Source organism: Schistocerca nitens, chromosome 5, assembly GCF_023898315.1.
Source record: "Schistocerca nitens isolate TAMUIC-IGC-003100 chromosome 5, iqSchNite1.1, whole genome shotgun sequence".
Taxonomy (NCBI): Eukaryota; Metazoa; Arthropoda; class Insecta; order Orthoptera; family Acrididae; genus Schistocerca; species Schistocerca nitens.
Window position 1 is genome coordinate 731,025,473 of NC_064618.1, and position 22,856 is coordinate 731,048,328.

General features: G+C 41.8%; 1 protein-coding gene across 3 annotated transcripts in view; it reads right to left on the reverse strand.

The window, feature by feature from the left end:
• The window catches only part of LOC126260934 (probable Dol-P-Man:Man(7)GlcNAc(2)-PP-Dol alpha-1,6-mannosyltransferase), a 173,340-nt gene that overhangs the window by 52,720 nt on the left and 97,764 nt on the right, over positions 1–22,856 (reverse strand). For 2 of the 3 annotated variants that reach the window (XM_049958437.1, XM_049958435.1), the window contains exon 7: positions 7,340–7,566. The exons of the other annotated variant lie outside the window; for it this stretch is intronic. In XM_049958437.1, the coding sequence (XP_049814394.1) occupies positions 7,340–7,566 (227 nt within the window). The remainder of the gene's footprint in view (positions 1–7,339; positions 7,567–22,856) is intronic. 3 annotated transcript variants of the gene reach the window in all.

Here is a 22,856-nt window from a genome sequence, read left to right on the forward strand (position 1 = left end):
CTTAGTGGCACCAAAGTTCGTGACCAGTCACTCACTCATGGACGAGACTGGAGCTGAAGTTGAGAGTAACAAGCAAAAGCAAAAATACTTAACTCTGTTTTCAAATGTTTCTTTACAAAGGAAAACCCAGGAGAACTGCCCCAATTTAAACCTCGTACCACTGAAAAGAGGAGTGAAACCAGTATTACTGTCATTAATGTTGGGAAACAGCTGAAACTGTTAAAATTGAACAAAGCTTCGCATCTCAATGGAATTTCTATCAGATTCTATACTGAATTTTTGGGTGCGTTAGCTCTTCTTCCAACTATAATCTATCTTAGATCCCTCAAACAAAAAATGGTGGCCAGTGGTTGGAAGAAAGCATAGGCAACAACCACCTACAAGACGGATTGGGACCCACAAAACTACCATCCACTATCTTCGACACTGATCTGTTGTAGAAACTTAGAACATATTCTGACCCCCTACATATCACTCCCACAGGGATTGGGAGAATAAGATTAGATCAATTACACCACACACAGAGGCATTCAAACAATCATTTTTTGCATGCTCCATACGTGAGTAGAACAGGAATAATCCCTAATAACCAGTTCAATGGGACACCCTCCGTCATGTACTTCGCAGTGGTTCGTAGAGTATAGGTGTAGATGTAAATCACTTTGAACTGTTGCCTTTTGTTGTGTAGGCCCAAAAATACACTGTTTTTACAACTGATGGCCATTGCAAAGGAAACTCACGAAAATACTGCTAAGAAATATCTATAACTCAGTTCCAGAATTTTTAGAATTTTGGCCAACTATAGAATCTTTCCATTCACTGAGTCACTTTTGTAAGTTTCTACTCGCAGAGGAGTACATTATTTTCATGTCTGCTGAAGCTTTCACCTAAAGGTGATGTCACATTAGATAACATTAGTGCTATAGGGAGGATGGAAGTCTCTTAAAAGAAATAATATTATGAAAAGGGTAGTTGCTATTCAGTGTGTGTGTGTGTGTGTGTGTGTGTGTGTGTGTGTGTGTGTGTTTTCTATCTTTGACAAAGGCCGTCTCTTAAATGAAATAATATTATGAAAAGGGTAGTTGCTATTCAGTGTGTGTGTGTGTGTGTGTGTGTGTGTGTGTGTGTGTGTGTGTGTGTGTGTGTGTTTTCTATCTTTGACAAAGGCCTTGTTGGGCAAAAGATTATTTTGTGATAGTCTTTTTGTAGTGCCTATCTGCTACTCAGCATCTCTGTTATATGGCGAGTTGCAACTATCCTTTCCATAATACTGTTAAATTCCATGCTGGATTTACCATTGTCTGATTGTTACATGAAATAGTTAGAACAAATTTTTGAGCATTTTGTTGAAGTAGTGATGTCATACTTCAGAATATGTTGCCTGGTCTCAACATGGGATGGGTGGTTTTAAGCTTGTCTCGGTCTTGAATATGCATTGATCCTTGCACCACTTAGAACTATCCATTGTTGTGAACAAAGCATGAAACATTTCAACGCTACCTTCTGTTGTGACAGTGCCACGACATTTAACAGTGCCGCCACGACAGTACGAGCAAACGGCGATAGAGGCGCTCCGCAACTCGGCTGAGCGCAGGAGCTCCACCTAGCTACGAACGGCGCCAGCCGCATGTCACGGCACAGCAGTCGAATGAGAGGTACTGAGTTGTTATGTAACCAGCTATTGTTTCTAAGTGAGTGTGTTTGAATATCCACGCAATTATTGGTGATTAAAGGTTATAACACTTTTTGGCGACAAGGTCGGATATTTTCACTGCGTTGTGGATTTGTGTGTTCGTGACGGGGCAGACATGGAACAGCTTATGCAAGCGATCATTGAACAAGAAACACAGCTGATGGCTGCTATTCAGGCACAACAAACACAGCTGACGGCTGCTATTCAGGCATTGTCGACGTCACTTACTCATCGTCTGTCTTCCTCTTCTCCGCCTCCATTCCCTCCTTACGACGAGGCCGCTGAAGACTGGGAGGATTATGAGAAGCGTTTGCGGCAACACTTCTTGGCTTTCGGCGTTGTCGATGCTCCTATGTGTAAGTCTGTCTAACTATTACCGCAAAAACACCCTCGTCATTGCCGCCCACGTGGCGTTCTACCGGTGTCGTAAACAGCCCCATCAATCTTACCGGGCTTGGGCGGCGGAACTACACGGTCTGAGTAGGAAATGTCAGTTTGTCACGGACACTCATCATGAGTCTTATGCTGATTCAATGGTTATGGATGCTATTCTACGGCTTGCTCCTGATAAAGAAGTTCGGCAACGTGCCCTACAACTGCCAAACCCGTCGTTGTCGGAAGTTCTAAGCATCGCTCAATCCTTTGAAGTGTCTCACGCTGCTGGCGCGCAAATAGACGCGTGGTGTGATGTAGGCGCTGTACAGTCAACTTTCGACACAGACAATTTGCCTGTTTCACAGGAGAACGAAGATGTGGCGGCGGTTCACTCGCGTAAACAACGTCGCGTTGGGCCGCAACGCTCGCAGCAAAAACAGCAACCACAGAAGCAGGCTCGTTCCGCACTTCCTTCTTGTCCACGTTGTTTCGTACAGCATTACAGGGCCACGTGCCCAAAACGTTGGGCCACGTGTAATTCATGTAGGAAAAAAGGCCACATTGCTTCTGTGTGTCAGCCCCTAACGTCCCTGTCGACAAGGACGAGGCATCGGACATGGATGTTAACTGTGTGCTTTCTCAAACAAATAAGTTGTTTGTTACTGTTCGTGTTCTGGATAAAGACATTCGCATGCAAGTGGACACTGGCTCTGCAGTAACTCTCTTTAATTCTCGCATGTATTTGGAGTTGGGCTCCCCTCCCTTGTCTCCAGTTACGCGAAATCTGAGAACTTATAATAAAAAGAAAATTCCTATCATTGGCCAGTTTGATGCTTCCACTGCCTACAAGTCTGTTGTTAGGCCCCTCACGTTTTATGTGGTGGATCATGCGGGCACTGAAAACCTGTTCGGTTATGATGCTTTCCAGTTGTTCGGGTTCTCCATTGATGATGATGTGCACCTCATATCTGAGGATATTCCGTATCAACAGCTGGATGGATTGTGTTCTGAATTTTCGGCCGTGTTCTCTGCTGGTCTGGGTCGTGCCAAGGATTTTGAAGCCCACATTACTCTTAAACCTACAGCTCGCCCTAAGTTTTTCCGGGCACGCCCTATTCCGGTGGCGTTGCATGCATCTGTCAAGGCTGAGATAGACAGGTTAACAGCTTCAGGGATTCTCCTTCCTGTTACCTCCAGCGAATGGGCATCGCCGATCGTGGTGGTTTCTAAACCAAACAGGAGCCTGCGATTGTGTGGTAATTTTAAAGCCACCGTCAACACTCAGAGCCTCATTGACACTTATCCTCTTCCCCGTCCCCAGGAGTTATTTACCAAGCTCGGTGGGGGCCAGTTCTTTTCCAAACTTGACTTATCGGAGGCGTACCATCAGTTGCCGTTGGATGCTTCTTCCAAGGAATTTCTCGTCATCAACACTCCTTGTGGGTTGTATCAGTACCAGCGGTTACCATTTGGTGTCACTAGCGCGCCGGCCATTTTTCAGCGGTTTTTGGAACAGCTCACGGCTTCCATTCCCAGCTGCATCAACTATCTGGATGACATTGTTGTCCGGGGGCCTCCACTGAGGAGCACCTTCGCAATTTGCGTTCACTGTTTCGGGTTTTCCATTTGGCTGGGTTGAAGTGCAATCTGGAAGTCACAGTTCTTCCAACCCTCCATTGTGTATCTTGGTTTCCACTTGTCCCGTGAGGGTATACGTCCTCTACGTCAGCACGTTGCGGCCATTAACGCTCTACCCCGGCCGTCTACGGTCAAAGAACTTCAGGCGTTTCTAGGCAAGATTGCTTATTATCACAAATTCATTCCATCCGCGGCGGCGGTAGCTCATCCTCTGCATCAGCTGTTACGCAAAAACATCCCTTTCTGTTGGTCCGACGAGTGTGAGCAGGCTTTTGTCCGCCTGAAGGCTCATTTGCAGTCGGCGCCTTGTCTTGCCACATTCCGTCCGGGTCAGCACTTGGTTCTGGCGACTGACGCTTCACAGTATGGCCTAGGGGCTGTTCTCGCCCATCGGTATGAGGATGGGTCGGAACGACCCATCGCCTATGCTTCCAAGACCCTCCATGATGTGCAACGGCGTTACTCTCAAATCGAAAAGGAGGCGCTCGCTATCATTTATGCTCTAAAAAAGTTCAGCGTTTTTTTGTATTGTTCTAAGTTTCACCTCATCACCGACCACAAGCCGCTGGTCTCTCTGTCCAGCCCATTGGCGTCGCTTCCGGATAAGGCAGCTCACCGCCTGCAACGGTGGGCCTTATACTTGTCTCGTTTTCACTATGAGATTCACTATCGCCCCACGGCCCAGCACGCCAACACTGACGCATTGTTGCGATTGTCGATGGGCCCCGACCTGGTTTTCGATCGAGATGAACTACTCTGTTTCCACATTGATGAGGAAGAACGTCGTGCGGTCGAGGGTTTTCCACTTAGAGGTTCGCAGGTTCAGCTACTGCGCAGGACCCGGTCCTGCGTCAGGTGATCGGTTTTGTTCAACGGGGTTGGCCGGACAGGACCAAGGGCCGGGCATCGGATACCCTTCGCAACTACCATGCCTTGCACCTTCGTCTGTCTGTTCGTGATGGTGTTGTTCTTCTGTCCACGGATGGCGCATCTCCACGGGTCATGGTGCTAGCCTCTCTTCTCAAAGATGTTCTCAAACTGTTGCATGAAGGCCATTGGGGGATTTCTCGGACTAAGTCCCTGGCCCGCAGGCACGTTTATTGGCCCGGTATTGATTCGGACATCACCCACATGGTTGCTGCGTGTGGTCAGTGTGCTCAACAACTGGTTGCACCTCGTACAATGCCCTCTCCGTGGCCTGATCCGGCGCAGCCATGGGAACGGGTGCACGCTGACTTTGCCGGCCCCTTCCTCGGTACTTATTGGCTACTGTTGATTGACGCCTTCTCGAAGTTTCCGTTTGTTGTTCGAAGTCCGTCGCCCACCACTGCGGCGACGACGCTGGCTTTGTCCAAAATCTTTGCACTAGAAGGTCTTCCATCCATGATCGTCACAGACAATGGCCCTCAGTTCTCTTCGCAGGCCTTCCGTGCTTTTTGTACTGGACAAGGGATTCATCATGTTGCAGCACCGCCCTTCCATCCGCAATCGAATGGGGAGGTCAAGCGCCTTGTCCGCACTTTCAAAAGCCAGATGAAAAAATTCCTTAGTGATTTTTCCACAGATGACGCTCTGCTGCAATTTCTGAGTTCTTATCACTTCACGCCTCTGGGTGATCGCAGCCCTGCTGAACTCTTGCATGGCCACCAACCGTGCACTCTACTGCACCTGCTTCACCCTGTCAGGCCTTGTGCTGTGTCCCCTAGTGCGGGAAAATACTCGGTGGGTGCCGACGTGTGGGCACGAGGGTATGGATCTCGCCCTAAATGGATTCCAGGTGTGGTCAAGGCTCTTCGCGGCCGCCGGCTTTGTGAAATACGTACGGACGACGGCATGGTTGTTCGCCATTACGACCAGATGCGCCTACGAGTGGTGGCCACGCCGGTGCCACCGCCCCTTCCTTCGCCTCCACCAGCCCGAGAAGCCAGTCCTGTCGCTGCTGCCGATCTACCGTACATGTTGATGCAGCCGACGTCGCTACCGCTTCCGAGTACACCGGCACAGGCCCCAGTCGTGACGCCACCTTCTCTGGGACCCATCTCGCTGGAGCACACCCCCAGGTCCACAACACCTATGGATGCTGCTCCGGAATTTTCACCCATCATCTCGTCCAGGAGGCACGTTCCACGCACAAGCTTCCGTCCTGGACATTTTCGACCATACTCTCGTGTCTCTCCGCAGGATCTTCTCGGGGCCTCACAAGAGGCCATGGATGTCTCCGCACTGTCCATGTCTCCAAGGAAGTGAGTGTTTTTTTTTTTTTTTTTTTTTTTTTTCAAGGGGGAAAAGTGTTGTGACAGTGCCACGACATTTAACAGTGCCGCCACGACAGTACACGCAAACGGCGATAGAGACGCTCCGCAACTTGGCTGAGCGCGGGAGTGCCACCTAGCTACGAATGGCGCCGGCCGCATGTCATGGCACGGCAGTCGAATGAGAGATACTGAGTTGTTATCATGTAACCAGCTATTGTTTCTAAGCGAGTGTGTTTGAATATCCACGCAATTATTGGTGATTAAAGGTTATAACACCTTCATGGCAAACAGCAACTGTTATTTCCTTGGCAGAAAAAACCTCTCAGAATTCTGAGGGGTACTCCCACAGTTCGGTTTCTAAAGTAGTAGAATTTACAAATACTGTATTGTACTTGCACTGGATGATGATGACTCTGTTATATGCATACATTCAGATCTATCTGAGGCCTTTGGCAGTCTTCACCATGTAATTTTGCTAAAGAAGCTTGAATAATTAGGAATAGAAGCAGCAGCACATGAATGAATTAAATTGGGTACGGAGTGCAGGCAGAAGAGGTCTCAAATGAAGTTTGTTTCGAAACACACTTATCAGATACAAAACACATTAATGTAGGAGGTCTTCAGGGTAGCACCTTAAGAACATGACCGACCTTTTTATACGTCAACAAATTTCCAAACCCTGTTAAACATGGAGAAAAAGACAGCAGCACTGTAAGCACAGATTAAGTACCAGAAACGTGGTGGAGAAATCAGATGAAACACTCCAGAATGTTCACACCTGGTCAGCATAAAATACAGTAACAATGGATGGAAAAAAAAACACTATTAATGTCAGCTTACTCATGATAAATAATGCAGTCATATTAAACATAGATGATAATTCTACAGTGCAGTGTAGCAAATACAAAATTTTGGGGACAAATATTGACTGCCAGGCGAAGTGGAACAAGCATATTGCAAAGAGAATGTCATTAATAAGTTATTTGCTTGTATTTTTGTCACCGGAGTGAAGCAGAAAATGTATCATAGCCACCTATTACTCATTTGTACATTTAGTCCTCGCCAATGGAAACATTTCTTGGGGATCAAATAGTAAAAAATATGAACATTATTTTACAAACAATAGGTAGGATGAGATCCAGATTTAATCCACATTTACCAGAAGAAATAAATAAAAAGCTCTAAACAATGTTTTTAACCAGTTAATAAAACTGTACAAACAAATCTTAAACCTATAACCAACACTAACATATTTTAAAAGGTAGTTAAAGCACACCTCTTTCAAAACTGCAACAAATGAATAATTAAATATCTATTTGTCAGACTATAATATATCTTTACAGTAAAAGCAAGCCAGAATTAAAGTATTATTACTTACATCCTGTGACATGCACTAGCTGCTGCAATGTTCAGAAAAGGAAACACATATATTATGAATCTCAGTTCCTTGTGGGGAAGAAAAGAGAAAAGGAAGACAAAAACTATGGCAGGCAATACTAGCTTCCTGACCCTCTCATCATAATATGCTCCTATAGGAACAAGAAAAACAGAAAATGCCATTGCTCGTGGAATTGCAGAGTAGAAATACCACAGAAAAGGTGATGTCTGAAATTATGATTAAGGAATATTGTTAAATTCTCAAAAATACATATTTTAGTTTGTTTATTGTGTAACTGCCAAATTTGATGACACACTGTCATTGCGCTATACTAATCGATCTACATTCATTTACACTGATTTTCTGATCCAAATTCAATCCTCCAGCACAGAAAATTAGGCATAGATGTAGTTTCAAGGACCTTTTTATTCCTTGCAAATATTACTTAATGTCTTTTTTGTAGACAAAAAAACAACTTTTTACTCAGTGTGTAAATAATTACTACCACCTCCCAAAAGTCTATCATAGCTTGTCAACTCTTCGAAATTTCCCCACTTTCAAATGTATTCCAAGGAGTTGTCCTATACCACATCTTTATAATGTCATCACATTATCTTTACTTTTATATGAAATTATAACGCTTGTAACTATCTTATTGGATGAAAAATGCAGTATTTTATCATAAGAGGTCCAGATCCTCACATTCTCTGACTAGCCAAACAGATGGAAACTTTCATGTGAAAAGGGTGCCTTATTTCTCAGATTATATTTCTCATATTCATAAATGCAGATTTAAGCATTATTTTAATATCCTATTTTTTAGCGGTAAGTCCATTTAATGTGGGCTCCTTTAACATGTTGACTACCACATGGTCACTGATGGACAAAGCCATTTCTCATGCAAGATGTCGGGTAAATGCCAGTAGCCCTATGCTCTAGTCTCTTTAGATGAGGAGTTTCCAATGCAAATGAGAGACAAGTGTGACTTGTTGACAAAATGTACAATCTACAAGCCACATGGCCTGTAGATTAAAACTTGGCTATGTGAGATGATATCAGCTGAGTCTCTGTCATAATTGTGGCATATCATATAGGGTAAATTTTCCACCTTGTACAAACTCTACGGATTGATCTATGAGAGGATATGGAAAAAAAAAAGGTCTAATGAATTTACCTCCAGAAATGTATGGTTTCCTTGCTAGAGACCATTTATTCAATTATTCTTTGTTACAGAGACTTCGGCCTAATACGTGCTGTACCATGTAGCCACGGTTACAGTATGCATGGTTTCCTCCTAGAGGATGGTACTGTTCCTCACACATCATTTCCTAGCACCCTCTTCTCCCATAGTAACTGGTAATGTTGTGTCCAGTTCACTTCTCTTGCTGACTCGCCTTGTAGTGGATGTGATACAGTATGTACATAATGGCTCAGTATTCAAATCGAGAGCTTGCCAATACAGTGTTCACTTACAAAAAGGCAAATGGTAACAGGTGGCAGGCAGCAAAGTTGTATCAGGAGACCTATCCCCATCGACAACAACCACAGCATTCAAAGTTTGCAACAGTGTTTTGCGTTCGTCTGACACATGATCGTTTCAGGAAGCAGGAAATCATAAACGACATACCTGAAATGTTCAGACACCAGACCTGGAGGAAAATGTGATTAACACAGTGGAAGGTGACTGCCATCTCGGTACCGGGCAATTGGCCTGCCAGTACAGGGTAAGCCAGATGACCGTGTGGAACATTCTCCATGACAATTGTTACTACCCTTATCACTTACAGCTTGTGCAGGACTTACTAGCGACAGACTTTCCACATCGGGAGCAGTTTTGTCACTGGTTACTTCACCAGGCAACCACTATTCTGGGATTTGTGCCATCCATCATATTCACAGATGAGGTCACCTTTACGAGGAGTAGTATCTTCAACTTTCATAACAGTCACCTGTGGAATAGTACACAGAAGCCCAATGGTATGGTGACAGCGAATCATCAGCATCAATGCAGCCGGAATATATGGGCCGGGATAATTGGCGACCGTATTTTGGGATCAGTCTTCCTTCCACGTCGCCTAACAGGCCAAACTATCAGCATTTCTTGTGGGTGACTTTGCCTCTCCTGCTGGAAGAAGTGCCATTGATGATTCAAACAGTTATGTGGCTGCTACATGATGGTGCTCTAGCCCACTTCACCATTAATGTCCAGACGCATCTCAATTGTGTCTTCCCTGGTTTATGGATCGGACAAGGGGGTCCAGTTGCATGGCCTGCTCATTCACCAGATCTCAACCCGTGCAATTTCTGGTTATGGGGCCATCTCAAAAATATCTTGTATGCAGAGCCATTTCTAGACGTGGAGACACTGGAGCAGTGTAGTCATGCTGCCTTTGACACTGTTTGGATGCATCCTGGCTGATGTGAACTTGTGAGACAGAACATGCTATGGCATGTATACGCATGCATTGAGGCACATGGAAACCATTTTCAACACATACTATAACTGTCGTTATCAGGAGAAAGAAAACTGGCGTTCTACGGATCGGAGCGTGGAATGTCAGATCCCTTAATCGGGCAGGTAGGTTAGAAAATTTGAAAAGGGAAATGGATAGGTTAAAGTTAGATATAGTGGGAATTAGTGAAGTTCGGTGGCAGGAGGAACAAGACTTCTGGTCAGGTGACTACAGGGTTATAAACACAAAGTCAAATAGGGGTAATGCAGGAGTAGGTTTAATAATGAATAGGAAAATAGGAACGCGGGTAAGCTACTACAAACAGCATAGTGAACGCATTATTGTGGCCAAGATAGATACGAAGACCACACCTACTACAGTAGTACAAGTTTATATGCCAACTAGCTCTGCAGATGACGAAGAAATTGAAGAAATGTATGATGAAATAAAAGAAATTATTCAGATAGTGAAGGGAGACGAAAATTTAATACTCATGGGTGACTGGAATTCGAGTGTAGGAAAATGGAGAGAAGGAAACGTAGTAGATGAATATGGATTGGGGCTACGAAATTAAAGAGGAAGCCGCCTGGTAGAATTTTGCACAGAGCACAACTTAATCATAGCTAACACTTGGTTTAAGAATCATTATGTTGTTGTTGTTGTTGTTGTTGTTGTGGTCTTCAGTCCTGAGACTGGTTTGATGCAGCTCTCCATGCTACTCTATCCTGTGCAAGCTTCTTCATCTCCCAGTACCTACTGCAACCTACATCCTTCTGAATCTGCTTAGTGTATTCATCTCTTGGTCTCCCTCTACGATTTTTACCCTCCACGCTGCCCTCCAATGCTAAATTTGTGATCCCTTGATGCCTCAAAACATGTCTTACCAACCGATCCCTTCTTCTAGTCAAGTTGTGCCACAAACTTCTCTTCTCCACAATCCTATTCAATACCTCCTCATTAGTTACGTGATCTACCCACCTTATCTTCAGCATTCTTCTGTAGCACCACATTTCGAAAGCTTCTATTCTCTTCTTGTCCAAACTGGTTATCATCCATGTTTCACTTCCATACATGGCTACACTCCACACAAATACTTTCAGAAACGACTTCCTGACACTTAAATCTATACTAGATGTTAACAAATTTCTCTTCTTCAGAAACGATTTCCTTGCCATTGCCAGTCTACATTTTATATCCTCTCTACTTCGACCATCATCAGTTATTTTACTCCCTAAATAGCAAAACTGCTTTATTACTTTAAGTGTCTCATTTCCTAATCTAATTCCCTCAGCATCACCCGATTTAATTTGACTACATTCCATTATCCTCATTTTGCTTTTGTTGATGTTCATCTTATACCCTCCTTTCAAGACACTGTCCATTCCGTTCAACTGCTCTTCCAAGTCCTTTGCTGTCTCTGACAGAATTACAATGTCATCGGCAAACCTCAAAGTTTTTACTTCTTCTCCATGAATTTTAATGCCTACTCCGAATTTTTCTTTTGTTTCCTTTACTGCTTGCTCAATATACAGATTGAATAACATCGGGGAGAGGCTACAACCCTGTCTCACTCCTTTCCCCACCACTGCTTCCCTTTCATGCCCCTCGACTCTTATAACTGTCATCTGGTTTCTGTACAAATTGTAAATAGCCCTTCGCTCCCTGTATTTTACCCCTGCCACCTTTAGAATTTGAAAGAGAGTATTCCAGTCAACATTGTCAAAAGCTTTCTCTAAGTCTACAAATGCTAGAAACGTAGGTTTGCCTTTTCTTAATCTTTCTTCTAAGATAAGTCGTAAGGTTAGTATTGCCTCACGTGTTCCAACATTTCTACGGAATCCAAACTGATCTTCCCCGAGGTCCGCTTCTACCAGTTTTTCCATTCGTCTGTAAAGAATTCGCGTTAGTATTTTGCAGCTGTGACTTATTAAACTGATAGTTCAGTAATTTTCACATCTGTCAACACCTGCTTTCTTTGGTATTGGAATTATTATATTCTTCTTGAAGTCTGTGGGTATTTCGCCTGTCTCATACATCTTGCTCACCAGATGGTAGAGTTTTGTCATGACTGGCTCTCCCAAGGCCATCAGTAGTTCTAATGGAATGTTGTCTACTCCCGGGGCCTTGTTTCGACTCAGGTCTTTCAGTGCTCTGTCAAACTCTTCACGCAGTATCTTATCTCCCATTTCATCTACATCCTCTTCCATTTCCATAATATTGTCCTCAAGTACATCGCCCTTGTATAAACCCTCTATATACTCCTTCCACCTTTCTGCCTTCCCTTCTTTGCTTAGAACTGGGTTGCCATCTGAGCTCTTGATATTCATACAAGTGGTTCTCTTCTCTCCAAAGGTCTCTTTAATTTTCCTGTAGGCAGTATCTATCTTAACCCTAGTGAGACAAGCCTCTACATCCTTACATTTGTCCTCTAGCCATCCCTGCTTAGCATTTTGCACTTTCTGTCGATCTCATTTTTGAGACGTTTGTATTCCCTTTTGCCTGCTTCATTTACTGCATTTTTATATTTTCTCCTTTCATCAATTAAATTCAATATTTCTTCTGTTACCCAAGGATTTCTATTAGCCCTCGTCTTTTTACCTACTTGATCCTCTGCTGCCTTCACTACTTCATCCCTCAGAGCTACCCATTCTTCTTCTACTGTATTTCTTTCCCCCATTCCTGTCAATTGTTCCCTTATGCTCTCCCTGAAACTCTCTACAATCTCTGGTTCTTTCAGTTTATCCAGGTCCCATCTCCTTAAATTCCCACCTTTTTGCAGTTTCTTCAGTTTCAATCTGCAGTTCATAACCAATAGATTGTGGTCAGAATCCTCATCTGCCCCTGGAAATGTCTTAAAATTTAAAACCTGGTTCCAAAATCTCTGTCTTACCATTATATAATCTATCTGATACCTATTAGTATCTCAAAAATGAGATCAACAGAAAGTGCAAAATGGCTAAGCAGGGATGGCTAGAGGACAAATGTAAGGATGTAGAGGCTTATCTCACTAGGGGTAAGATAGATACTGCCTACAGGAAAATTAAAGAGACCTTTCGAGATAAGAGAACCACTTGTATGAACATCAAGAGCTCAGATGGAAACCCAGTTCTAAGCAAAGAAGGGAAAGCAGAAAGGTGGAAGGAGTATATAGAGGATCTATACAAGGGCGATGTACTTGAGGACAATATTATGGAAATGGAAGAGGATGTAGATGAAGATGAAATGGGAGATACGATACTGCGTGAAGAGTTTGACAGAGCACTGAAAGACCTGAGTCGAAACAAGGCCCCCGGAGTAGACAACATTCCATTGGAACTACTGACGGCCTTGGGAGAGCCAGACCTGACAAATCTCTACCATCTGGTGAGCAAGATGTATGAAACAGGCGAAATACCCTCAGACTTCAAGAAGAATATAATAATTCCAATCCCAAAGAAAGCAGGTGTTGACAGATGTGAGAATTACCGAACAATCAGTTTAATGAGCCACAGCTGCAAAATACTAACACGAATTCTTTACAGACGAATGGAAAAACTAGTAGAAGCCGACCTCGGGGAAGATCAGTTTGGATTCCGTAGAAATACTGGAACATGTGAGGCAATACTGACCTTACTACTTATCTTAGAAGAAAGATTAAGGAAAGTCAAACCTACGTTTCTAGCATTTGTAGACTTAGAGAAAGCTTTTGACAATGTTGACTGGAATACTCTCTTTCAAATTCTAAAGGTGGCAGGGGTAAAATACAGGGAGCAAAGGGCTATTTACAATTTGTACAGAAACCAGATGGCAGTTATAAGAGTCGAGGAACATGAAAGGGAAGCAGTGGTTGGGAAGGGAGTAAGACAGGGTTGTAGCCTCTCCCCGATGTTATTCAATCTGTATATTGAGCAAGCAGTAAAGGAAACAAAAGAAAAATTCGGAGTAGGTATTAAAATCCATGGAGAAGAAATAAAAACTTTGAGGTTCGCCGATGACATTGTAATTCTGTCAGAGACAGCAAAGGACTTGAAAGAGCAGTTGAACGGAATAGATGGTGTCTTGAAGGGAGTATATAAGATGAACATCAACAAAAGCAAATCGAGGATAATGGAATGTAGTCGAATTAAGTCGGGTGATGTTGAGGGTATTAGATTAGGAAATGAGACACTTAAAGTAGTAAAGGAGTTTTGCTATTTGGGGAGCAAAATAACTGATGATGGTTGAAGTAGAGAGGATATAAAATGTAGACTGGCAATGGCAAGGAAAGCGTTTCTGAAGAAGAGAAATTTGTTAACATCGAGTATAGATTTAAGTGTCAGGAAGTCATTTCTGAAAGTATTTGTATGGAGTGTAGCCATGTATGGAAGTGAAACATGGACGGTAAATAGTTTGGACAAGAAGAGAATAGAAGCTTTCGAAATGTGGTGCTACAGAATAATGCTGAAGATTAGATGGGTAGATCACATAACTAATGAGGAGGTACTGAATAGGATTGGGGAGAAGAGGAGTTTGTGGCACAACTTGACCAGAAGAAGGGATTGGTTGGTAGGACATGTTCTGAGGCATCAAGGGATCACCAATTTAGTATTGGAGGGCAGCGTGGAGGGTAAAAATCGTAGGGGGAGACCAAGAGATGAATACACTAAGCAGATTCAGAAGGATGTAGGTTGCAGTAGGTACTGGGAGATGAAGAAGCTTGCACAGGATAGAGTAGCATGGAGAGCTGCATCAAACCAGTCTCAGGACTGAAGACCACAACAACAACTATAACTGTGTCTGCATGATCTAGCATATACTAGACCACAGTCTTTGTAACAATGTATGATTGAAAAAATGGTCTCTAGCATGGAAACTGTGCATTTCCAGACGTAAGTTCATTAGACATTTTTTGTTCCATATCCTCTCATTGATCCTTCCTAGAGTTAGAACATGGTGGAAAAAATCACCTTGTAAATTGACTTGCCTGTGGGTTTCTTGCATTTCTGTGCATGAATTTGTATTTCTTGATTATGCTGATACGAGGTTAACAGAAGAGCAGGAATAACATTTTGTTTTACTGTTTTTCATTTATTTTTGCAAAAATTTATTTGAAATAAATTATTTATTACTAATAATTAGGAAATTTCAATGTTGTGATATAGAATCATGAAGCTGACTGATTATTTTATAATGTTACGAACAGCGAGTACAGTGATATCATAAATGATTTTAGTTCAAATGTATCCCGTACCATCAACTTGTGGATTTCAGGATACATTAAATGTAGGATACCAACATTTTTGATAATGACAATGATGATTATGGTGGTGGTAATAGTAGGAACATCAGAGATTCTGGTGCAGATATAAGTCAATCAGCACCAACTGGTGTATGGCTTGAGGATTGTTCAGTAAGTCCGTTGAAAAAGAAAGAAATATTATTTTGGGAATTTCTTTCTTTTTTATTTTTCAATATAATGCATTTTTAACTCTATACACTTTTCCAATCATTGCTCCAACTTTTCAAGCCGTCCAAAAAGTGGGATTTCAGTAGGTCTGCAAAACAGGCCTCTATTTGGGTAAAGTGAACCATCAAGCACCAATCAATTTTTTCAAGTTTGGAAATTGGATGTTGCAATAACTTTAACTTTAATTCCATAACTTTGCCCATTGAAACTGTGCAGGTGTGCACCTGTGCACTGTCATAATGGAAGAGAACCTTCGTTTCTTCCTCAAACGAAGACATTTTCATAAATTTCTTCATTCAGCCAGCGCAGTAACAACACATAATATTCTCCAGTTATTGTTTGTCCTTTTTTCAGATAATTGATGTAGATGACTCCACATGCATCCCAAAAAACTGTGGCTGTCAGCTGTCACCTTGCTGGTCGATTTCACTGTCTTTGCTTTCTTTGGAGCCTGTTCACGTTAAAACCAACTCTTTTGATTGGTCTGTAGTCCCTGGGGTGTAGTAGTGTATCCTTTTTTTGTCCACAGTCACTTTTTGATGCAGAAACGCAGCAGAAGTTTGACAGAAAAGGCCCAAAACAGCCTCAGCATTGAGCATATGGTTGCATTCATTGTCCACTGGAAGCAGACACAGTACTGATCTTGTCTAGATTTTTTTCACGCTCAATTTTTCATGAAAAATTGAAAGCACTATACCCTGTGATACTATTTCATGTGCTTTGATTTGTTGATGACTCAAAAGCATACAGTGTATTTTATCAATCATTTCAAGGGTGGTCACTTCCATAGGACGTCCCAAGTGTTGTTCCTCTTTTTTTGGATGTGTGGCCATATTTAAAGTCATTTGTAAACAGTTGCAAAAACAGGAGCAGATGTGCTGTGAACTCCATCCAACTCAGTTTTGATCTGTTTTGGTATTAGGCATTTTAAATAGAAGTATTTAATCAATGCTCGAGATTCACTTTTTTCCATTTAGTGAAATAAATGTCAGCTTGGTGCTTCAGTCAGTTGGGACAATGAAAACACATGATGTATGTTGTTGCAACATTACCAGCCCTCCACTGACAGAAGACACCTGCTGCCAGCAAACCCTTTCGATACTATGAGTACCACCTCTTGGGTTTTCTATGGTCTTATTGAAAGACTCGTGTATGAGGTTACTGGAAGTCATCTGAAAGTGACTGTGTTCGCTGGTCAAGAAAACGCCAATAGTAATTTCTCACTTCCTACAGATAATAATGATTTTAAAACAATCCAGTTTTGCAATATACTGTTACTGAATCAACAGAAATTATAAAAAAATTTAAATAACAATTGCAGAACTCCAAGTGCAAAGACAAAGTGTAATACAGATACAAAATCCTCAGGAATTTTGCACATTTTCAGCATTTGTATGTGCATTGGACTAGTAGTACAACTGGCATTAGAAGATTTCCAGAATGAATTTTCACTTTGCGGTGAAGTGTGGGCTGATGTGTAACTTTCTGGCAAATCAAAACTGTGTGCCAGATGGGGACACGAACCTAGGACATTTGCCTTTGGCAGACAAGTTCTCTACTGCTTGAGATTCTCAACCTACCCTCAAAGCTTTACTTCTGTTAATACCTCTGTGATGGAGAGTTGATCAAGCTTGGATACTTCAGTTGGTAGAGCACTTGCCCACGAAAGGCAAAGATCCCACACTGAAATACCAACTGGCACACTATTTCAGTCTACCATCTGCCAGGAAGTTTCAGCATCCACTCAGTTGCAGAGTGAAGATTCTTTGTCGAAACAGTCCTTTAGGCTATGGCTAAACTGTTTTTCTATAACATTCTTTCTTCGAGGAGTGCTATTTCTGCAATGTATGCAGGAGAACTTTTGTGAAGTTTGGAAACGAGGAGATGAGTTCTGACAGAAGTAAAGCTGTGAGGTATGGTTGTTAGTGGTGCTTGGATAGCTCATGCAGTAAACCCCTTGCCTGTGAAAGGTAAACACTCCAGTTTTAAGTCTTGTTAGGGCACAAAGTTTTAATCTGCCTGGAAGTTTCAGCAAAAGAGTGTTGCAGCACAAATATTCTGTTCAAGAAATCAACATTCTGCTTACAGATATGAGCAGAAATCATTTACAGTTACTCTTCTGGCATTCATTTTCCAAATGTCAGCTAATTATCATGATATAATTTGTAAGTCATAAGAAAAATACTGGATCTAATGGATAAGAAATTTTGTGCAGGATATATAAGTGAAACAGCAGTCATAGGTGAAACCTTGGTACCATTTACAGGACAATTGTTGCTTATACATTATGTGCCTGGTAAACATAATGTTAAGATTTTCAGATAGTAGAAATAATTCACTGATTTATAGACTTCTATCACTGATTTTGATTTGTAGTAGGATTTTGAAACATGTGCTGTATTCCAACATTACAAAATATCTTAAAGAAAGTAATCTGTTGACACACAACCAGCAAGAATTCAGAAAATATTGTTCTTGTGAAACACTAGTGGCTCTGTATTCACACACAGTAATGACAACTATTGAAAGGGGACCTTGAATCAATTCTACACTTCCAGAATTCCAGAAGGATTTTGACACTGCTCCTCGTAAGTGACTTCTAATCAAATTGCATGCCCATGGAGTATCATCTCACAATCGAAACTCCAGACATCAGTCAGTCAGATCGGTACCAAATGTTGTATATTGAAAGAATTTCAACTAAAACTGTGATATAATTGAAGCTATGTGCTGTTGTCCAGGAGAACATGCATTAACAGTGAGTAATAAGTAACCCTGACACTACACAGGAAAAACATCAACAACTACAACATAACAGTGAGTGTCTGTCATGTAGAACTCCACTGGGAAAGTTGGTAGAGTGTTGGTTTGTTGTACCAAGCATCCTGTGTAAAACTCTGATGTGGGACAACATATTCCTGACATGTAAAAGGACTGTTCGGAGTTTATAGCAATGTTCCATTGGTGGTCTGCTTTGGCTTCATTTATTTGAAAGTAGCAAATCCACAGTGTACATTTGCCATTTCACAGAATAAACTCACACAATCAGAACAGAAGAATAAAGAAACAAATGCATCATACCTGTGGAAGTATTAACGGTAATAAATATATTATTATTATTCTTATAATATCACTATTATTATTATTGTTATCACTATTAATACTTCCACATGAGTGATGCTATTGTTTCTTCATTCTACTGTTACAATTTTTTATGTTTATTCTGTGAGGCTTCAAATGCAGTCCATAGGTTTGTTACTTTCAAATAAATGAAGCAAAAGCAGACTGCCAATAGAACATGGCTATAAACTCCAAACAATGCTTTTACTTGTCACATGTACTAGAGAGCAAAAACTGGGATGACCAAGGCTCAAACCCGGGATGCTTGGTATGACAAACTAACACTCTACTGACTTCCCCACAGGAGCTCTATATGACACAACACTCACAGTTGTGCTTTTCATGTTCTCTGTAGATCAGGTATTACTTATTAATTACCATTCTCCTGAACGACAGCACATAACACACCCTACACTGTACTGGAGCGTGGTACCGGTCTGGCTCACTGGCAGCTGGAGGTTTGAGTGTCAGCTGTATAACTGGATTCATGATTTCCTGTCAGAAATGTTACAAGTAACAGTAACTGTAGTAAAGTTACATCTGGGATTCCCTAAGAAAGCGTTATGGGCCCCCTGTTGTTCTTAATCTATATACACAATTTAGAAGAGCAGCCCTCTTAAATTTTTTGCAGATGATGATGTATTTACCATCTAGTAAAGACATTAGAAAATCAAAATAAATTATAAAGTGATTTAGACAAGATTCCTGCATGATGTGAAAAGTGGCAATTAACACTGAACAATAAGAAGTTTGGGGTCCCCCACATGAGTACTAAAACAAAATCAGTTAAATATCAGTTACATGATAAATCACACAAATTTTAAGGTTGTTGATTCAATTTTGTACCTAGTGATTACAATTACAGACTACTTAAATTGGAATTATCAACCTACAGTGTGTGAGGAAGGGGAACTAAAGACTGTTTCATTGGCAAAACACTTAGAATATGCAACAAATCTACTCAAGAGACTGCCTACTCCATGCTTGTCTGTCCTCTTTGGATCCTTACCAGATAGGATTGTTGGAAGACATTGAAAAGTTCAAGAAGGGAAGCTCATCTTACTGTTGGAAGACACTGAAAAGTTCAAGAAGGGCAGTTCATCGTATATTATCATGAAATAGGGGCCACACTTTAACAGATATCATAAGCAAGTTGGAGCAGCAATCTTTAAAACAACAGCTTTTTTGTAGCAGTGGATCTTTTCACAGAATTTCAGTCACCAACTTTCTTAGAACACCAAAATATTTTGTCGACACCTAACTACATTTGGAGAAATGGCTAATGTTATAAAATCAGAGCTGGAGAGATTCAGTTCATTTTTCCTCACATGCCACTCGGGAGTGGAAACATTGAGAAATAGTCTGAGAGTACTTCTATGCATTCTCTGCCAAACATTTGTGTGTGAACGCAGAGTAATCATGCAGTTGTAATAAGAATGGATATACTTTGTGCATGGTCACTTGGCACAAAAGATCATGCCCAAACTTGTGAATACAGTAATTATGTTAGTGAAAGACAAACAGTTGTGTGGACAATTATTGCACATCAGTTATCTTCCCAAGACTGTAAGCCAGTCAACAATGCCAAAAAAATTTCTAAATGTACATATGCTACAAATGTGGGTTTGCCTTTGTTCAACCTATCTTTTATTGTAAGTCACAGTGCAAGTGTTCTCCAGAATCCAAAATCATATTCCCAGTTTAGCTTCTTCAAGACATTTCATCCTGTAATAATTTGTGTTAGTCTTTTATAATCATGACTTTTTAAACTTGGTTGCAGAAAGTCCTTGGCAGAATATAAATAATGGATGGAATAAGGATAACAAATCACCATACAGTTCGGGTGTCGAGTGGTAAACAAGCATATAAACAAGACTGAAGACCCTACTAAGCTAGCTATGGAAGCAGCATTTTAGCATGCAAGGGATGATAGCTATCAAACATGGGGAAAATACAGGCCGTACATTCTATGGAAATTAGGCAGAGGTCCTGGCAGCAAGCCTGGAGCTGCACTCCATCTCATAATTCTGCCTGAGGGCAGGTATCAGGGAGTCGACGTCGCAAGTATGCAAAAAGAATGTGATTAGGTGGATGAGTAGGAAATTGTTGGATGGAGCATAAGTGAGCAAGAGTTGGTGCTTTCAAAACTGAAGAGGGTAGATTCCTGCTTCAGCAAGCAGACTGTCTACCGGACTAGCCTGGAAGGCACCAGAGGCCAGTCTTAGTCCACAATTAAAGTCTGGTGCCAACATTTTCAAGGGGCAGGTGCTGTTGAGCCATAACCTTGGTAACCATTATCCAGTTGGGATGATACCACGGCCCAGTATCTACGGAGGAGCACAGTGCAATCTTCACCACAACAGATTGGGCAAGGAAGAAGAGTGTGCCTAGCTTCTGCATGCAGCTAGTGTTTAGCTGACAAATATGGGGCAGCCAAGTTAGCTTTATGGTCAAAGAGTCATTCCAGAAATCAAGACTGTGCAGTGATATCCGGGTGCTGGGTTCCCAAAAAGAGTTCTGGGTATGGACTGCTGTATGATGACAGAAATGCATAACCAATATTTCCAGGAGAGAACTGGAAACCATGGAAAAGGATCCAAGTGGAGGCCCTCTGGATGGCACATTGGAGTTGGCACTCAGTCAAGGCTACAGAGTGGGAGCTATACCAAATGTAAAAGTTATCAACATATAGTGCAGGGCTCACCAGTGGCCCAACAGAGATCAGTAGCCTATTGATGGCATGGAGCCCTGTAGGGTGCCATTCTCCTAAACCCATGATGAGCTTAATGGTGTACCAGTCCTAATCAAGAATAACCAGTGGAATAAAAGCTGGTAATGGAAGATAAATAAAAATGATGATGAAAAACAATGTCATATGCCATATGTAGGTAAAAAAAAAAAAAGACTGCAATGTGGTGTTGGTGTTCAGAAAAAGCCTGCCGGACTGCCATTTCCGACCTAATAAGATGGTCAGTTGTGAAGTGCTCCTTCCAAAGAATTCAGTGATAGGGGGACAAAAAGGTCCAAGATTCGAGAACTCTGGATAACTGGCAAGCAACCATCTTTCAAGCACTTTTCAAAGCACACTGGTGAGGCCAATCAGTCAGTAGGTGTTGACAGAAGTTGGGTTTCCATCTGGCTTACTGAACATGATCATACTATCTAACATGATAATACCATCTCACCATTGTGCACAGAAGGCACCTCCCAACCAAGTATGGTTGAAGACTGTGAGTAGCAGGAGCCTGTGAGTAACATTCAGATGCTGAATCATCTGATTATGAATCGAATCAGGGCCTAGTCAGTCAGTGTAAGGTTCATTATACAATTTGGCGTGGCAGGGGACTGAAAGATACAGAGATGTCTTCAACTTGACATTTAAGCAATCAAAAGGTAGACAGGTAAGAAGAGGTCACAAACACTGTCTTTGGGGGAGGGGGAGGGGGAGGGGGAGGGGGGAGGGGGAGACAGAAGCTACAGAGCTTGGTATGAACCATGTATGAAGAGGTATATGTTCCCAGAGAGGAGACATACCACTCCCAGCGTTCCTTCTTACAGTGTTTAATGAGATAGCACGCCTTAGTGCAAAGTTGCTTAAAAGTGAGTTGAGTGATCTGTGAAGGATGTCACTTGAAACGTTACAGCACTCTTTGGTGACCTCGAATAGGTGTTGCAATGTTTTTAGTCCACCATGGCAAAGGCCAGTGGCAGGGGGCAGCTTGCAGAAAGGGGAACAGCAGTTCCAATGGCCTGGGTGAATACATTCGAGACATCTCCCACAACCTCATGAATACAGTTGGATAGACCAGGACAAAAAGATGACAGTAGAGGCATACAACTGGCAATGTGGTAATTGGCCATCATGTTGTACTAAGGAAATTGCAAAATCAACAAAAAGTGTTTACTGTCACTGTGGCGAAACAAGCGCTTTATCATTTGAGAGATACAGAGGCAAGCGAGTGTGCCAGGACTTACCCCAGTTCACTGCTACTAGCATCACACCACCATAGTGCATCTGTGCATAGCACAGAAGTATTGCACCATAATTTAAGAATGAAATTAAAAGTAAAAGTTGCTTTTCCTAATTTTGTGAGCATGTGCTTTAGTATAGTAATGTTTAAACTGTCAAATCTCGGATTGATATAATGAATACCTTTCCCTAAATACATGGTTTTAAGGGAAAAAAAGCAATTGGCACTAAATAATAAAGCTAGGAAGCCAAAAATTGGTCAGAATGTGCAAATGTATGTCAAAATTAACTGGTACAAGTATCAAGTTGATCGGAACATAATTTTAGTCTGAATTCATGTTTTTGCAAAACATTGATGGCACTAGATGTTAGACTTAGAAATACGAAAATCTATATGAAGCTTCAGTTTAGTATAAAAACATTAACTATGTAATCCAACTAAGCTACCTCTAATAGTTTTCGAGAAATTTACTGAAAACTAAATTTGGAACAAAAATGTCCTTATTTGTTGTAGTATCTGTTATACTAACGCTAGAAAGTTCTGATTAT